This window comes from Narcine bancroftii, chromosome 2 (assembly GCF_036971445.1).
Source record: "Narcine bancroftii isolate sNarBan1 chromosome 2, sNarBan1.hap1, whole genome shotgun sequence".
NCBI lineage: Eukaryota > Metazoa > Chordata > Chondrichthyes > Torpediniformes > Narcinidae > Narcine > Narcine bancroftii.
This window is the reverse complement of record NC_091470.1, coordinates 172,696,391-172,711,043: the sequence shown is the minus strand read 5'-3', so window position 1 is coordinate 172,711,043 and position 14,653 is coordinate 172,696,391. Positions and strand designations below refer to the sequence as shown.

Sequence of the window (14,653 nt, the reverse complement as noted above, 5' to 3'; positions counted from 1 at the left end):
AGTATTTATTGAAATTAGGACAGATCTTTAACAGATCGTTATTGCTATGTTTCCCTTTTTTCAATTATTGCCCAAGAATCACAATTCTAATAGCTAATAATATCTCTTGCATTTTCAGGACAAGTGGACTCCAGAGCATGTGATACCAGTCAAACTCAAAGAGAAGCAAAAGTAAGATTCAAAATCTTCCTAAGGTTCTACGTGGGGTTGACGTTTTATCCCAGATCCTAACTCTGAGGTTGGTCATTGCAAAGGACAATTGCAGGTTTCGCAAGATCAACATGGTCCTTCATTGACGGATTTCTCTGATCTGCCTGGATGACTCCAGACTGCTCATAGGTCCCAGTCGAGTGTAAAGGCGGGGCTAGACCATGGCTTGGTAGAGCGGTTTTGGTGCAGTTGTTGCATTGGTGAGAGGTCTTGACCTGGGCCTTTATCTGATGGTCAACTCCTGGGAGGAGAAGAATGTTGGATGAAAATAATAGTATAAAGGAAACACTGAATAAAAATTAGTGGGCAGAGAAACGGAAAGATTTAGATTTACTTTGAAGAATTTTGGGAGAATTGAAAGCTCCAGAATGTATTGTTTTTGTGTAAAAAAATGCAACGAACTTAAAAATGGAACCGTGGTGTCATACCGCAAACAAGACCATATAAAAACAAATAAAAAATAGCATTATAACAATCCAGACTACAAATACACTAAATGGTGGTTTAATTCTTGAATGGCTCTGGGATAGAGACTGTTTTTGAGTCTGTTTGTCCGTGATTTAATGGACCTATACCGTCTACCCAAGGGCAATAGATCAAACAGATGATATCCCGGGTGAGTAGAATCCTTGAGAATATTGGCTGCCTTCCCAATGCAGCGAGATCGAAATAAATCCTCCAAAGGGGACAAGGAAAACCCCATGATCTTCTGGGCCGTATTGAAAACCTTCCGAAGATCCCTCTTCTCTGCTGCTGTACAACTGGCAAACCACGTGGGAAAGTAACAAGTCAGCACGCTTTCAACCAAATAGTGATAGGAGGACCCCAATAACTTCCCCTGTAGATTAATCTTCCTAAGGATTCTCAGGAAATGGAGACATTGATGTGCCTTCTTGGTATTAATAGTCCAAGAAAGATCCTCAGCCATATATGTTTCCAGAAATGTAGAAGTCGTGACCCTTTCTGTAGAGTCCCCATTAAAATATACAATGGAGCCGAGGTCATACTGTTCCTCCTGAAATCTATTATGAGCTCTTTCGTCTTCAAGGAATTCAATACCAGATTGTTTGCTGAGCACCACACTTTGCCCCTAGAGGCTGATGCATTGGCCCTTGCAATGAGCCCAGCCACAGTCATGTCATCCTCAAATTGCGAGGAATTTGACCCAATGCGACCCATTGCGACCCAATGCGAGGAACCTACGTGGGCCACTGGAGACCAGCTCAAAACTGGCTGAAGGGGTACCAGATATCGGAACTGGGGTGCTGAGGGCGCTGAAGGGTCCCTGATCGTGCTGGAGGTTTGGATCTGGAGCTCAGGTTGCCGATGCTTTGGATTGGATTTTGTGAGGCTGTGGAGGCTGGTTAAACACTAGAGGCGAATCCATGGACACTCGGTAACTCTGGGGAGAACTCTTTTTGGTTCTCTTTCTCTAGCTGCTTTCAGGTGGCCAGAATACCCTGATGTAAAGCTGCATATTCTACCCGAATGCAGCTGTCGGGAGGCCACCTGAAAGCGTAAAACCTGGCCCCGAGGAGAACTCACCCAACCCTCCTTGAGGAGGTGTAATCTACACATCCGACCAGTCCCCTGAGGCACCTGAAAGCAGCACCCTAAAAGTGGCTGCTAGGGAGCGGGCTGATGTCAATCAGTCGGCAACCCAATTCCCCGCGCCTAACGTCCCCCTTCCCTGCTGCCTGACAGCCCCCTCCCTGCTGCTTGACAGCCCCCACCCCGCGCCCGACAGCCCCCTCCCCACTACCAGGCAGCCCCTTCCTCGCACCTGACAGACCCTCTCCCAGCGCCCAACAGCCCCCCTTCCCACTGCCTGACAACTCCCTCCCCACTGCCCCTGCCCCCCCGGCGTGATACGTGGGGGCTGGGGCAGCCCGCACCAGCTGCCCCTGGCCCAAAGACCCGCACTGGCCGCCCCAGCCCTGACAGCAGACGGGACTATGGCCACAGTCATCAGGAGCCGGCGTTCGGTCCGAGGCGCCTCTCCCCGCGGCGGCCCTTTCAGGTGCCAGAACAGTGCCTTCAGCGCTGCCACCTGAGTGTCGCTTCGCAGACACCTGTAGCCGGCTCCGGAGCCACATTCTCCCAGCTATTCCACCTGAAAGCGGCTTATGACTTATAAAAGGTGCTTCAGGCAATTTCTGCTGATGGTGAATCTGTCTGCCTTACAGACAGCAAGCAATTTTGTGTACTGGTAATATGACACTTTCTATTACATGATAATATCTTGAATCTTGAAATAATGTTTTCTGAAATGTTTTCTGAACTCCTATGCTTGTTTACTGAGTTGTACAGAGTAGGAAAGCCCCAGATATTCCTCTGGGTTGTGCTGGGTTAGGCATTTCCCCGATTCAGTTTGACTGCCCTTGAGCACAGGAGGTGCAAATAGGAGCTGGTCTCTTGTGACTTTCAGGATATGGGACTGGAGTAAAGGTCTTGGCAAAGGTTTATACTCAGACCAAGTGTGAGCCACTCAATTGTACAATCGGGAGAGAAATGGAGAGGTTCTGGCATCTTGTCAAAACATCTGCTCTTTAATTGAGACAATGATTCTTGAAATAGGGCAGAGCGGGAAACAGCTGCCCGGATCTCGGAAGAAATTGGAAACTTGATGAAAGAGATTGAGAACCTGGTGGATGAGAAAGCCAAGGAATCGTCTGAGATTGTGAAGATGGTGAGAGAGGGTGAGTGTCCAACATCTGTAACATTAGCAACTATTGGCTGACCAAGGCACAGTTTGAGGAGGGGTGGAGGTGGTTGGAGAGTCATTCTAAATTTGGATACAGTAACACCCCCCAGTATCCGGCATGTATGAGGATTAATAGATGCCAGATAAGTGAATTTTACAGTTGCTTGAGATTTTTAAAATATTTTATTTAAGAATTTTAAAACCTCATCTACAATTATTAATGAATACATTTAAAAACAATACATATATGGTGTGTGTGTGTGTGTGTGTGTGTGTGTGTGTGTGTGTGTGTGTGTGTGTGTGTGTGTGTATGTATATATAAAAGTTCACTTATCCCTCCCTCACCTACCTAACCTTAACATATAAAGAAAAAAAAGAAAAGATAAGGAAAATGCCAAAAAGTAAATCTCATTTTCCGTAATACTGGAGCTAAGGGTTACCAGTGCGACAAACTTTCAGAGAGCCCTTCAAATTTTCAAACCAATTCATTGTAAGTATCAGCTCCATATTTTCAAAACTAAATGAAATTTATGATGTAATTTATAGGTTATCTTCTCAAGTGGAATACAAGAGTGCATTTCAGCATACCATCTCTCCATCCCTAAATTTGTACCTGATTTCCAAGTAATGGCTATTCACTTACTAGAATCAGCTAAAGATTCAATTTGATACAGAGTTAATTTTAATTTGAGACTAATCTCTTTAATATCACCCAACAGAAATAACATTGGATCTAAAAGGAGTTTTACCTTTAATATTTTTTCCAAAAATATTTTTATTTCTAACCAAAAAGGATTTACTCAAGGACATTCCCAAGTAGAATGAAAAAAAGAACCAGTTTCTTGATCACATCTAAAACATAAATTCAACTTTTTTTAATTTTGGGGAGTTAAATATAATTGATGTAAAAAATTAGATTGAACCTTATATTTATAATTTCCATCATGCCATCTTTACATCATTTTCATCCGTTTGTCTACCTAAATCAACCTCCCATCTTAATCTTGATTTATGTATCCCTAATTTCGGAACTGTTTTTGGAGTAATTTATACATCTCTGAAACACATTTATTCATACCACCCTTACTTATTAATAATTCTAATTCATTTTGTCAGGTAATCTCAAATTGCAACCTAACATCAATCAAAAAGACTTGATAATAACAGAAAAAAAGTATTATTCATGACATTGGATTTTTTCTTCATTCATTGAAAAGTAATAAATTTACCAGTTGCGTGTGATTGCATGTTGTGTGATTGGTGAACTTACTGCTGTGGGTGCCAATTTTGAACGTTCGTAATTTTTACCTATTGAGTTTCCAAGATCATTTTTTGCTGGTTGCTTGAATTGTGGATAATGGGGATTTTAGTGTAATCATGTAAGATGGGTGCTATTGATACACATATATCCTACCTTCAAATAAACTTAAATCCCCTTGGACTGAAGCCACACTCATGTCCACATTCAGGTCAGGCTACATCTGTGCAAAATGAAACAGAATTAACCCCTCAGGTTGAACTCACTGTGACCTGAAACATGAACTCTGCTCCTCTCTCTGTCTGACCTGCTGGCTATTTTGCAGCATTTTCTGTTTTTATTTATGATTTTCTCATTTATCAACAAGCTTGTTCCCTGTCTGTAAAGATATGATGTTCACTGAACTATTTTTTGCCTTGAAACTATTTCCTTTTCTACTGCTTGCTATGGCAGATAGATCTCAGGCTACATTCCATTTGTCTTAGCATGTTTAAACTTGGCCTTTCTTACCTACATTCTCTAACTTATGTCTACATGGATGGGAGGGGAGTAGAGGGTTATGGAATAGGAGCAGGTCAATGGGTAGTGGAATAATGGTCAGCACAGACTAGAAGGGCCAAATGGCCTGTTTCCTGTGCTGCAGCATTAGCCAACTTATCTGTACATCTTTGGAACATGGGAGGAAACTGGAGCACCCACAGGAAACCAACAGAGACATGGGAAGAAGGTTCAAGTTCCCGACAGTGCTGTAACAGTGTTGTGCTAACCGCAACACTAACCATGCATGCCCTTATATGTGTTTTCTTAAAATATGGAGGACTGCTATTAACTGAATCTTGCTCACAGCCTGTCAATAATCCTCTCCTCATTAAGTGACCTTTGATTTCACCTTGATGACTTATTCCCAGTGTTCTGTGGGTTTTTTTCAGGGGGGCCATTGCTGTATGACAATGTCCAGGTTGTAATGAATGCAAGGCTGCTGAATGGAACACAGCGAGTGTTGCTTGATGGCGTGATCACGGACAAAGAGTGTGAGGAAATGCGCTACCTCTCCAACGTGAGTATCTTCATTCACCATGGACCAACTCACTGAGCTGCTACCTCGAGTTCGATCCTGACCTCTGATGTTATCTGTGTTGAATTTGCGCGCTCCCCCCGTGACACTGTGGGTTTTCCCCAGTGGCTCTCATTTCCTCCCCTCACATCCCAAAGGTGGGAAGCTTGGTAGGCTAATTTGACCAATGTAAGTTGCTCCTAGTTTGCAGGTAAGTGGTCGAATCTGAGAGGTGATGGGAATCTGGCGATTAGTGGACGATTAGTGTACTCGATGGCCAGTATGGCCTAATTCCAAGATCTAAGGTATGTGGAAGTCCAAAGGGCAATCCTTGAATAAAACATAGTTTTACATCACTGAAACAGGCCTTTCAGCCCAGCTTGTCCATGGACCAACTTCCCCACCTTAGATTGTCCCAGTTGCCTGTGTTTGTTCCATATTCCTATTCCAAGCATGTAACAGTCTCAACGTTGTAATTCTGTCCCTCTCTATCACTTCCTCTGGCTTTTAAAAAAAATCTTTTTTTTGTGGCAATTTTATGGAATGAGCTGTGAGAGGGAGAAGATTGTGGAATCATTACATGTGCAGTTGAAGAATTCAAACAGATGAAAGACTTGAGCCTGGCTGCACTCAATCCTGATGTAATTGTGACTGTTGAAGGCAGGAATCTGTGGACTGGCCACAGACAGGACTTCCTGAAGTCGTGCCTCCCTTGCTGCTGTATGCACTGAGAGATCTATTTCAGGGACAATTTTCTAGGGCTAGTTTCAATTCCTGGGGGAGACAGTGGGTGAAAGGCGCAATACAGAAAAGTGCAGGAGAAACTTATTAGGCAATGCAGCATCCTTTTAATTTTAAATGTAATTTTAAAAAATAATTGTAAATTTTCACAAACAGCACAGTAATAGCCCTTTCCGGCCCACGAGCCAGTGCCGCCCAAATACCCCAATTAACCAGCAAACCGCCCCCCCCCCCCTGTATATTTTGAACAGTGGGAGGAAACTGAAGAACCTGATGGAAACCCACGCAGACCTGGGGAGAACGTACAAACTCCTTACAGACAGGTCTAGATTTGAACCTGGGTTACAGGCACTGTGACAGTGTTGTGCTAAAGGCTATGCTTGCGGGAACTGCTAAATCTCACTGCCAAATAAAGGGTTAAACACTCAATAGTCCACGTCATGTCTTCTCTATTTAATGTGACTCCATTCAAGCCTCCCTCTCCACACTTGCCCCACCCCGTGCCGCCCCATTCGCTGTTTCCCACATATGACTGCGACCCTGCCCCTGCTCTTGACTGGTGGGCCCACACAGGCATGTTTTGGACACCCGAGCATCACCACAGTGAGTCACCAATGGCAACCGGCCCTATGCAAAACATGCTTGGCCGTACAGTTCTGAGTCAGGTGAGGTGGTGACTGGATCGGTCCTGCCACGAAACAGTCTGGCGGCTTGATTGTCTGGCCTGATTTCATCTGGTACTGAAGTGTGGGCGGAGGTTGACAGGATGGGCTGCAGTCTTTGTTGGTTTGGTGGATGGCAAAATCACTGGTTCTCAATGTATGCTGGCTTTAAATGGTCAATATATACAATATCATTCTTTCTGTCCCGATGGATCACTAAATATTTGGGCTGGTGTTGAATGCCTGAAGCAAATGATGAACTGCGTTATGTGTGCAGCATAATAAATCAGCTGACATGTTGACCGTAATAGTTGCTTGCTGTGTTGACGTAGGCCTGAGTAACTGCATTGATTGCTGTTGTTCTTCGATGTAATTGGCAGGAGCAAGTTGTCTAGTTGTAGGAACAAGGTCGACAAATTCCCTGGGAGGTGTCAGAGTGGTGCCATGGACCATTTCCACCTCTGAACAACCTAGGTCTGCCTTTATGGACATAAACATGCCATGGGCAAGGGTTGACTCCATTGGGATGCGTCTCCTCCAGCTGTCAACGAAAAGTTTAGCTGATGGTGGAAACGTTCAATGGGACCGTATGTCTGAGGATGGTATGCCATTTTCCAAATCTGGTTGGTACCCAAAAGATGGGCAAGTGCTAGGAAGAGCACAGATTCAGATTGTGATCCTCGGTCCATTGACACCGAATGATGGAATCTTCAACAAAAATCTCTACTGTCTCCGTAGAGATGTTGGCGACTAGGATGTCCTCCAGCTAACTTGTAGTCCAATCTTTGCAGATGAGCAAATGAGTGTAACCCCTTGATGGTGTGGACCAACCAGATCAAAATGGGAATCCGGGACCAGGAAATCTCCGAGTGTGGTTTTGTTGTGTCAACAAACCTTGAACCATTGACACGGCAAGCAGGTCTTTGTCCATAACCTGACTTTGGACTTGATGTGTGGCCAGGTGAAATGTTCAGTAACCAGCTTTATTGTCACTTTCTTGTCCAGATGGGAGAAGTTGTGGAGTGCACGGAAGATTTCTCGGTGCATTGTTGCAGGTGCAAAGGGTCTTGGTTGTGTCACACACTATTGTCCCACCTGAGTCGTCAATGTGCAAGTCTTCCAAATCTAAGGCCAGTATTGTAGTGGTAGTAGATGAGCTTGGGATCAATGCATTGTGTGTGAGCCATTGCATTAAAATCAATAATTGTTGTGTGCTAAGCTTCCACTTCCAGTCTGGATGTCACTGTAGAATTGCAGGATGAAATCCACCTGGCGGATTTCCCTCGGTGACTAGTGCTACACACTTGTGCAAGAGGTATATGAGCAGTTCGTGGCCTGTTTAAATAGTGAAGGGACAGTCTTCCAACAAATAGCGGAAATGCTTGCTGGCAATGTAGATGGTCAGGAGTTCTCGTCCGAGTAAGAGTAAGGTACTGGGCCTCTGGTGGACGAGCATAGTGGCGTCAGCAAGACTGTTGAAGGCCATAAGCTCATCCCCACATAAACACAAAGGTTTGTTGGAAGTTGATTTTCCTGATCTTTTGAGAGGATTGGTCAGTGGTAAGAGGGACACAACAGTGTTTGGTATGAAATGCAGACAAAAGCATAGGTATGATGCTGAGACTCTACAAAGCACTGGTTGGACCTCACTTGGAGTACTGTGTACACTTTTGGGCGACATGTTGAAGAGATTATTTGTCTTCCTTCTATCAGAGAAAATTTCCTAGAACGATACAAGGAATGAAAGGGTTAGCATATGAGGAACAATCGTTGACTCTTGGACTGTACTCATTGGGGTACAGAAGAATAAGGGGGGACCTCATAGAGGCATTTCGATCGCTGAAAGGCCTGAACTGAGCAGATGTGAAAAGGATATTTACCATTGTAGGGGAGTCGAGGACGAGGGGACATAACTTCAGGTTAAAAGGGCATCAATCTAAAACATAGATGTGGAAACATTTCTTTACTCAGAGGGTCATGAGTCTATGGAACTTGTTGCCACAGGTGGCTGTGGAAGCGAGGTTGTCAGGTGTATTTAAGGCAGAGATTGACAGGTATTTGATGAGTCAGGGCTTCAAGGGGTATGGGGAAAAAGCCGGGGCTGAATGGGAGGATGCATCAGCTCATGACTAGAATGGAGGAGCTGGCTCGATGGGGCGACCTGCTCCTATGTCTTGTGATTTGTGATTCCTAAAAAATGTTGTAACTGGGCGAATGAAGTGGGCATGGGTTGTTTCGAATTTCACGCAGCTTTGCCTCCTCAGACGATGACTGAAAAACACCAGAACCAGAATCAGGATTTATTGACATGAAAAAGTCATGAAATTCTGTGTTTTGCGGCAACGTCATACTTGTACATCCATTTTATATTATCTTTTTATACATCACTATAAAAATAAATAAATAGAGCATGGAAAGTGAGGCCGAGACTTTGGTTCCTTGATTATTCAGGAATCTGATGGCAGCGGGGAAGAAGCTGTCCTTGTGTCTCTGAGTGCTCGTCTTTAGGCTCCTGTTCCTTTTTCCCATGGTAGCAGAGTGAAGAGGGCTTGGCCTGGGTGGTGGGGGTCTTTGAGGATAAAGGGTGCTTTTTTAAGACTGCCTTATGGGGATGTTCTCGATTGAGTGAAGTCTGGTGCCTGTGATGTCGCAGGCTGAGTTAACAACCCTCTGGAGTTTTTCCTTCTCGAGAGTTGGCACCTCCATACCAGGCAGTGATTCAACCAGCCAGAATGCTCTCCACGGTCCACCTGTAAAAGTTTATGAGAGTGTTCAGTTACATACCGAATGTATAGCCGCTGGTGAGCCTTTTTTGTGATTGCATCAACATGGAGGTTCCAGGACAGATCCTCAGAGATGTTGAAAACCCAGGAATTTGAAGTTCTTGACCCTCTCCACTACTGAGCCCTTGATGAGGACTGGGTCTTGTTCCTCTGACTTCCACAATTATCTCCTTGGTTTTGCTGACAGTGAGCGCAAGGTTGCTGTTGGTATACCATTCAACGAGCTGATCTATCTCCCTCCTGTACACTTCCTTATTGCCAACAGCAACTGTGGTGTTATCAGCAAATTTGTAGATAGCATTAAAATTGTGCCTGGCCACACAATCATGGGTGTATAATGAGTAGAGCAGTGGGCTGAGCTCACATCCTTGGGGTGCACCTGTGTTGATAATCAGTGAGGAGGAGACATTGTTTCCAATTCATACTGATTGTGGTCTTCAAATGAGAAAGTCAAGGATCCAGTTTCTAAGGGGGGTGGGGTACAGAGGCTCAGGGTTTGAAGCTTCTTGACCAGCACTGAGGTAATAATGGTGTTGAAGTCTATAGTCTATGAAGAACAGCCATATGTATGAATTGCTGTCTTTGAGGTGATCCAGAGCTGAGTGGAGACCCAGTGATATTGCATCTGCTGTGGAGCGAATATGTCAATAGGGTAATTGAAGCGGGTCTTAAGTACATGTTAATTCTAGCAATAGCCAGCCTCTCAAAGCATTTTATCACCCTAGTTCTACTGGGCAGCAGTCAGTGATGCAGCCCACATTACTTTTCTTAGGTACCAAGTTGATTGATGCTCTTTTGAACCTGTTGGGGACCTCTGACTGCAGCAATCGGTGGTTGAAAATGTCCGTGAACACTCCGGCTAGTTGGGTGAGACAGATTTTCAGTGCCCTGCCAGGTACGCCATTAGGGCCTGACGCTTTATGAGGGTTCACCCTCTTGAATGATGAATGATGAATGATGTTCTGATGCCATCCTCAAAGACAGATATCACAAGGTCCTCAGGATTCTGGTTGGCACTGTTTGGTTCTTCTTCTCAAAGCATAGAAGGTGTTCAGCTCATTGGGTAGTGAAGCATCACAGCTGTCTATATTATTTGCCTTTGCTTTGTAGGCTGTAATGGCCTGCACTCCCTGCTATAGCCTTTCTCTGTCTCTAGCCTCTAACAAGAGTTTGTTGTAACAAAAAATACATTTGCTCAAATTGATTGCAATTCCATATTTGTGGAGTCGCTGGAACAGTATCATATGATGGTTTCTGTGCTTTGCTTCATTGGCTTTCAGAATATTATCAATGTAAGCATGGACAAAATCAAAGCTGGAGAGGATGTGGTCCATGAATCGCTGGAAAAATTGAGATGGCGTCTGTAGAAATTCAAACGTACTGAAAGGAGTAACACCAATGTTTTGAAAGCATCTACTAGCTCAGCCAGGATTTGGTAACAGGCGCGCTCAAGGTCGATTTTTGCAAACACCCACTCTCCATGTAGATTGGCTGAGAAATCCTTCCAATCAGGTTTCCCTGAACCTGCGTGGTCATGCAGTGGAGGAACTTGCGTTTCCAGACATCACCGCCGACCCTCTCCTCCGCCCAGACGGCCCCATGTCTGCAGCGTTTGCGACGTCCTCCTATCGTCGAGGTTGTCATCTGCCAGCAGCTCAGCAATGGGGGCTTGATTTGAATGTTGAATTCGTTCCAAGATGGCTGCTTTAATCAGCTCATATTGGCATCATTTTGACAGGATTAAGCAGCGCATCTTTTCCTCATAGGCGATCTGATCCAGGAGGCGGGCTGTGAGCAAGGCGAACTTCGTCCTCTGACTTGTGACGTTCAGGGAATGGAACCATGCCTCTTGGATTGTAAACCACATGCATGAATTGGTTGCAAAAAGGCTGGGGACATCGAACATGGCTTCCTCATTTAACAACCTGATGATTTTATCGTTGATCATTTCCATCTTTGTCAGGAAGGAGCTGCGAACTAACAGGAACTAACAGGAACTGCTAAATCTCTCCGCAAAGTAAAATATAGCCTATTCAGCTCAGCAATCCACATTGTGCCTTCTTTACTCAACATGACCCCATTCAAGCCTCCCTCTCCTCATCACCCCGGCCCATGCCTCCCCATTCGCTGCTTCCTGCACCATTGCCGTGACAATGTCCCTGCTCTCATCTTGCCAGCCCGAGCAGCCGCATTTGGACTCCAGATCATCGCCTCCAAGGAGTCACCAGTGGCGACCGGCCCTATGCAAAACATGCATGGGCGTGCAGCCATGACACATTAACCGTGCAGCCTGTAGGAACTAAAAGCAATCAACATTTCGGGCCAGGGCCTTTTTACTTCCTATAGATGCTGAGTTCCTCCTTCACTTTTGTGTATTGCACTTGGCCCCAGCATTTGCAGATTTTCAGTTAAACTAGTAAAAGTACCAGCTTTTCCCGCCACAGCACAACACGGCATCTGGGGGTTTCCTGCATTGGGTGAATCCCTACATGAACCCTATACACATGTACACTACTGATTTGAAGTTTGCGACACCCACCTCACCACAGAGCTGCTTTCTTAAATAGCAGAGGGAGTTTTCTGACAGAAATTTTCACCTGAATAAGGGAAGGGAAGTGGTTTCCAGGACAATTTTACATGTTATGAGGAGAATAATCTGAGGCTGGGTGGGTCTACTAAGCCGTGAATTACCAGTATTCTTTTTACTCATTTTTCAGTCCTTCTTTCCTTCACGCTGATTTCTAGGCAGCTGCATCTATGGGTGATGGCTACCACGGGAAGCCCTCTCCTCACACACCCAATGAGCGATTCCAGGGAGTGACTGTACTCAAAGCATTGAAGGTGAGTGAGCCCGGACTCGGTGAAGGGCTCCAGCCCAAAACACCACCCATTCTCTGTTGGCTGCCCCTAGTCCACAGCTTCGCCCTCCGTGTGTGACACCTCTCGGTTCACGGGTGTTGTCCAGCCTGCTGAATTTTTCCAGCACTTTCTGTTTTTAATGCACAGTTGGTTACTTGATGGTGTGTTTTACTTCTGCATAGTTTGCGTAAATACATTTTAGCCAGAATGAAACAGTTGATCTTAGTGTGAGTGGATGCAGGATTTCAGTGCTGAACAGTGCTACAAAATAAAAATATCTGCTTTAATTGAATACACTGAACCACAAATTTTTCAAGTTTGCTTCCTGAAAAAAAAATTGGGGATCATGACAGACAACAAAGATAATTTCAGATATTCTGTATCATGTAGGAAATTGGAGAAACATTAACTTTTATTCAATTGTCATTAAGCATATACTCTTCATAAATGCAACAGCCTTTGTAACATTGATAAGACATTTCTGCTGTACTCAATGTGCCTAATAAATGCTATTGTTAAATACACTCACTATGCTATTGCCTGAAGAACATGTGCATCAACATGGGTTCAGTCTATAATCCATGTAATGCACAGCATCTGTAGATGTGAGCTGCTTTTATAGCCTGCCTGCATCTACCCTGACTAAGTGTGCCCAGGCCTAATGCAACATTTGCATAGCTCCTGCATTGAGTGCATGCTTGAACTGACCAAAACAGTTTGCTTTGTAGACTTAAAGTATAACAGGAAATCACAAAAATAGGTTATATCTTAAAAAAAAAGTATATGATAGGAAAATCTTTCAGGTGACCAGCAGCCTAAAATCCATAAAATACACCCAAAAGTGTTCAGGAAGCAAAATCTTTGTTGTCCAATATATAAGACAAATAAAATTGAACTGAGAAATGTAACAATTCTATTTCTCTAATTTCAACCATTACAAGCTTTCAGTTGGCCACTGTCTTAAGTCAAGGCGCCGTTACTTTGTCTGCTGTTGACGATTTGGGAGGTTAGTGCTCTTGTAACGAATGAACTGTGGGTGACCATTTCTCTTTCCTCGTTTTCTCTCTGGACAACTCTGCCTTCCTGGCAGCTCAGTCAGCAAGGTAGGATCCCACTTAAACCAGCAAAATTGTTTTACGATGTCAGCGAGAAAGTTCGAAGGATCATTGAGTCTTACTTCCGACTGGAGAAGCCGCTCTACTTTGCCTACTCTCATCTTGTCTGTCGGACTGCGGTAGAAGGTAACACCCTTTGCCTTAACACTAGAGTGATTCAAATGTATCAAGCCCGGTGCGTGGCTCCCCCACCCCCATGCATGGTTCCCCCCCCCACTGTGCGCGGCTCCTACCTTCAGTGTGCGACTCCCCCCCCACCCCCACCCCACTCAGTGTGAGCTCCACCTCTGTGCGCAGGTCTCTTACTCTATGGGTGGCTTCCCTGCTCTGTGATTTGGAGGCTTCCATTCTAGGAGCAGAAATAGGCCATTCAGCCCATTGAGTCTACCCATCATTTAATCTTGAGCTGATCCATTTTCTTGCCCATAACCTTTGATGCCCCAACTATTCAAGAACCTATCAATCCAATGACCTGGCCTCCACAGCTATCTGTGATAACAAAATCCACAGTTTTACCATCCCCGGCTGAAGAAATTCCTCCTCATCCCTGTTCTAAGTAGACACTTTTCAATCCTGAAATTGTGCTCTCTTGTCCTAGAATCTCCCACGATAGGAAACAACCTTTCTACATCTACTCTGTCCACACCTTTCAGCATTCAAAATGTTTTACTGAGATCCCCCTCATTTTCCTAAATACCAACGAGTACAGGCCAAGAGCTGTCAAGTGCTCCTCATATGATACCTTTTTTATTCCCAGAATCATTCTTGTGAACCTCCTCTGAATCCTCTCCAACTGTTGTGTGTTTAGATAAATGAAAGCAAGTGGATTAACTTGAAACCTTGCTTATTAACTATATATAAAGGATGCAAACAGAACATGGCCACGGGAGTGAACCAGCATAAAGAACCTCCCCCACCCCCCACCGAGCCCCAGTAACCCGGATAGACAGGATATGAACACAGTGACTGATCTACATCCCCTTTTGTACTCCATACCATGACAAAATACCTTGTTAAACTTCAGTGCTTACAAAGGGTCACAGAATTACATATTCACTCACTGAAATGACAACCAGATTAGATGAGAAACATAAGAAAACACCTTGCCTCCAGTAAACAATATGAACATCAATTACTACAGCCAAACAAATATTTATGGTGTACGTCTCTGTATTTGGGATTTGGCGACCTGAGCGTGTTCTATACAGATTTTCAGTTGTGTTTGAGGGTGGCTCAGCTGGAGGCACCTCAACCTGAAACCGTTCAG

General features: G+C 44.5%; 1 protein-coding gene across 1 annotated transcript in view; it reads left to right on the top strand.

The window, feature by feature from the left end:
• Positions 1 to 14,653, top strand: part of p3h1 (prolyl 3-hydroxylase 1) — a 60,571-nt gene that overhangs the window by 34,346 nt on the left and 11,572 nt on the right. Inside the window, exons 7-11 of the mRNA XM_069919116.1 lie at positions 119 to 171; positions 2,788 to 2,909; positions 5,102 to 5,229; positions 12,158 to 12,253; positions 13,362 to 13,512. Coding sequence (XP_069775217.1) covers positions 119 to 171; positions 2,788 to 2,909; positions 5,102 to 5,229; positions 12,158 to 12,253; positions 13,362 to 13,512 — 550 coding nt within the window. The remainder of the gene's footprint in view (positions 1 to 118; positions 172 to 2,787; positions 2,910 to 5,101; positions 5,230 to 12,157; positions 12,254 to 13,361; positions 13,513 to 14,653) is intronic.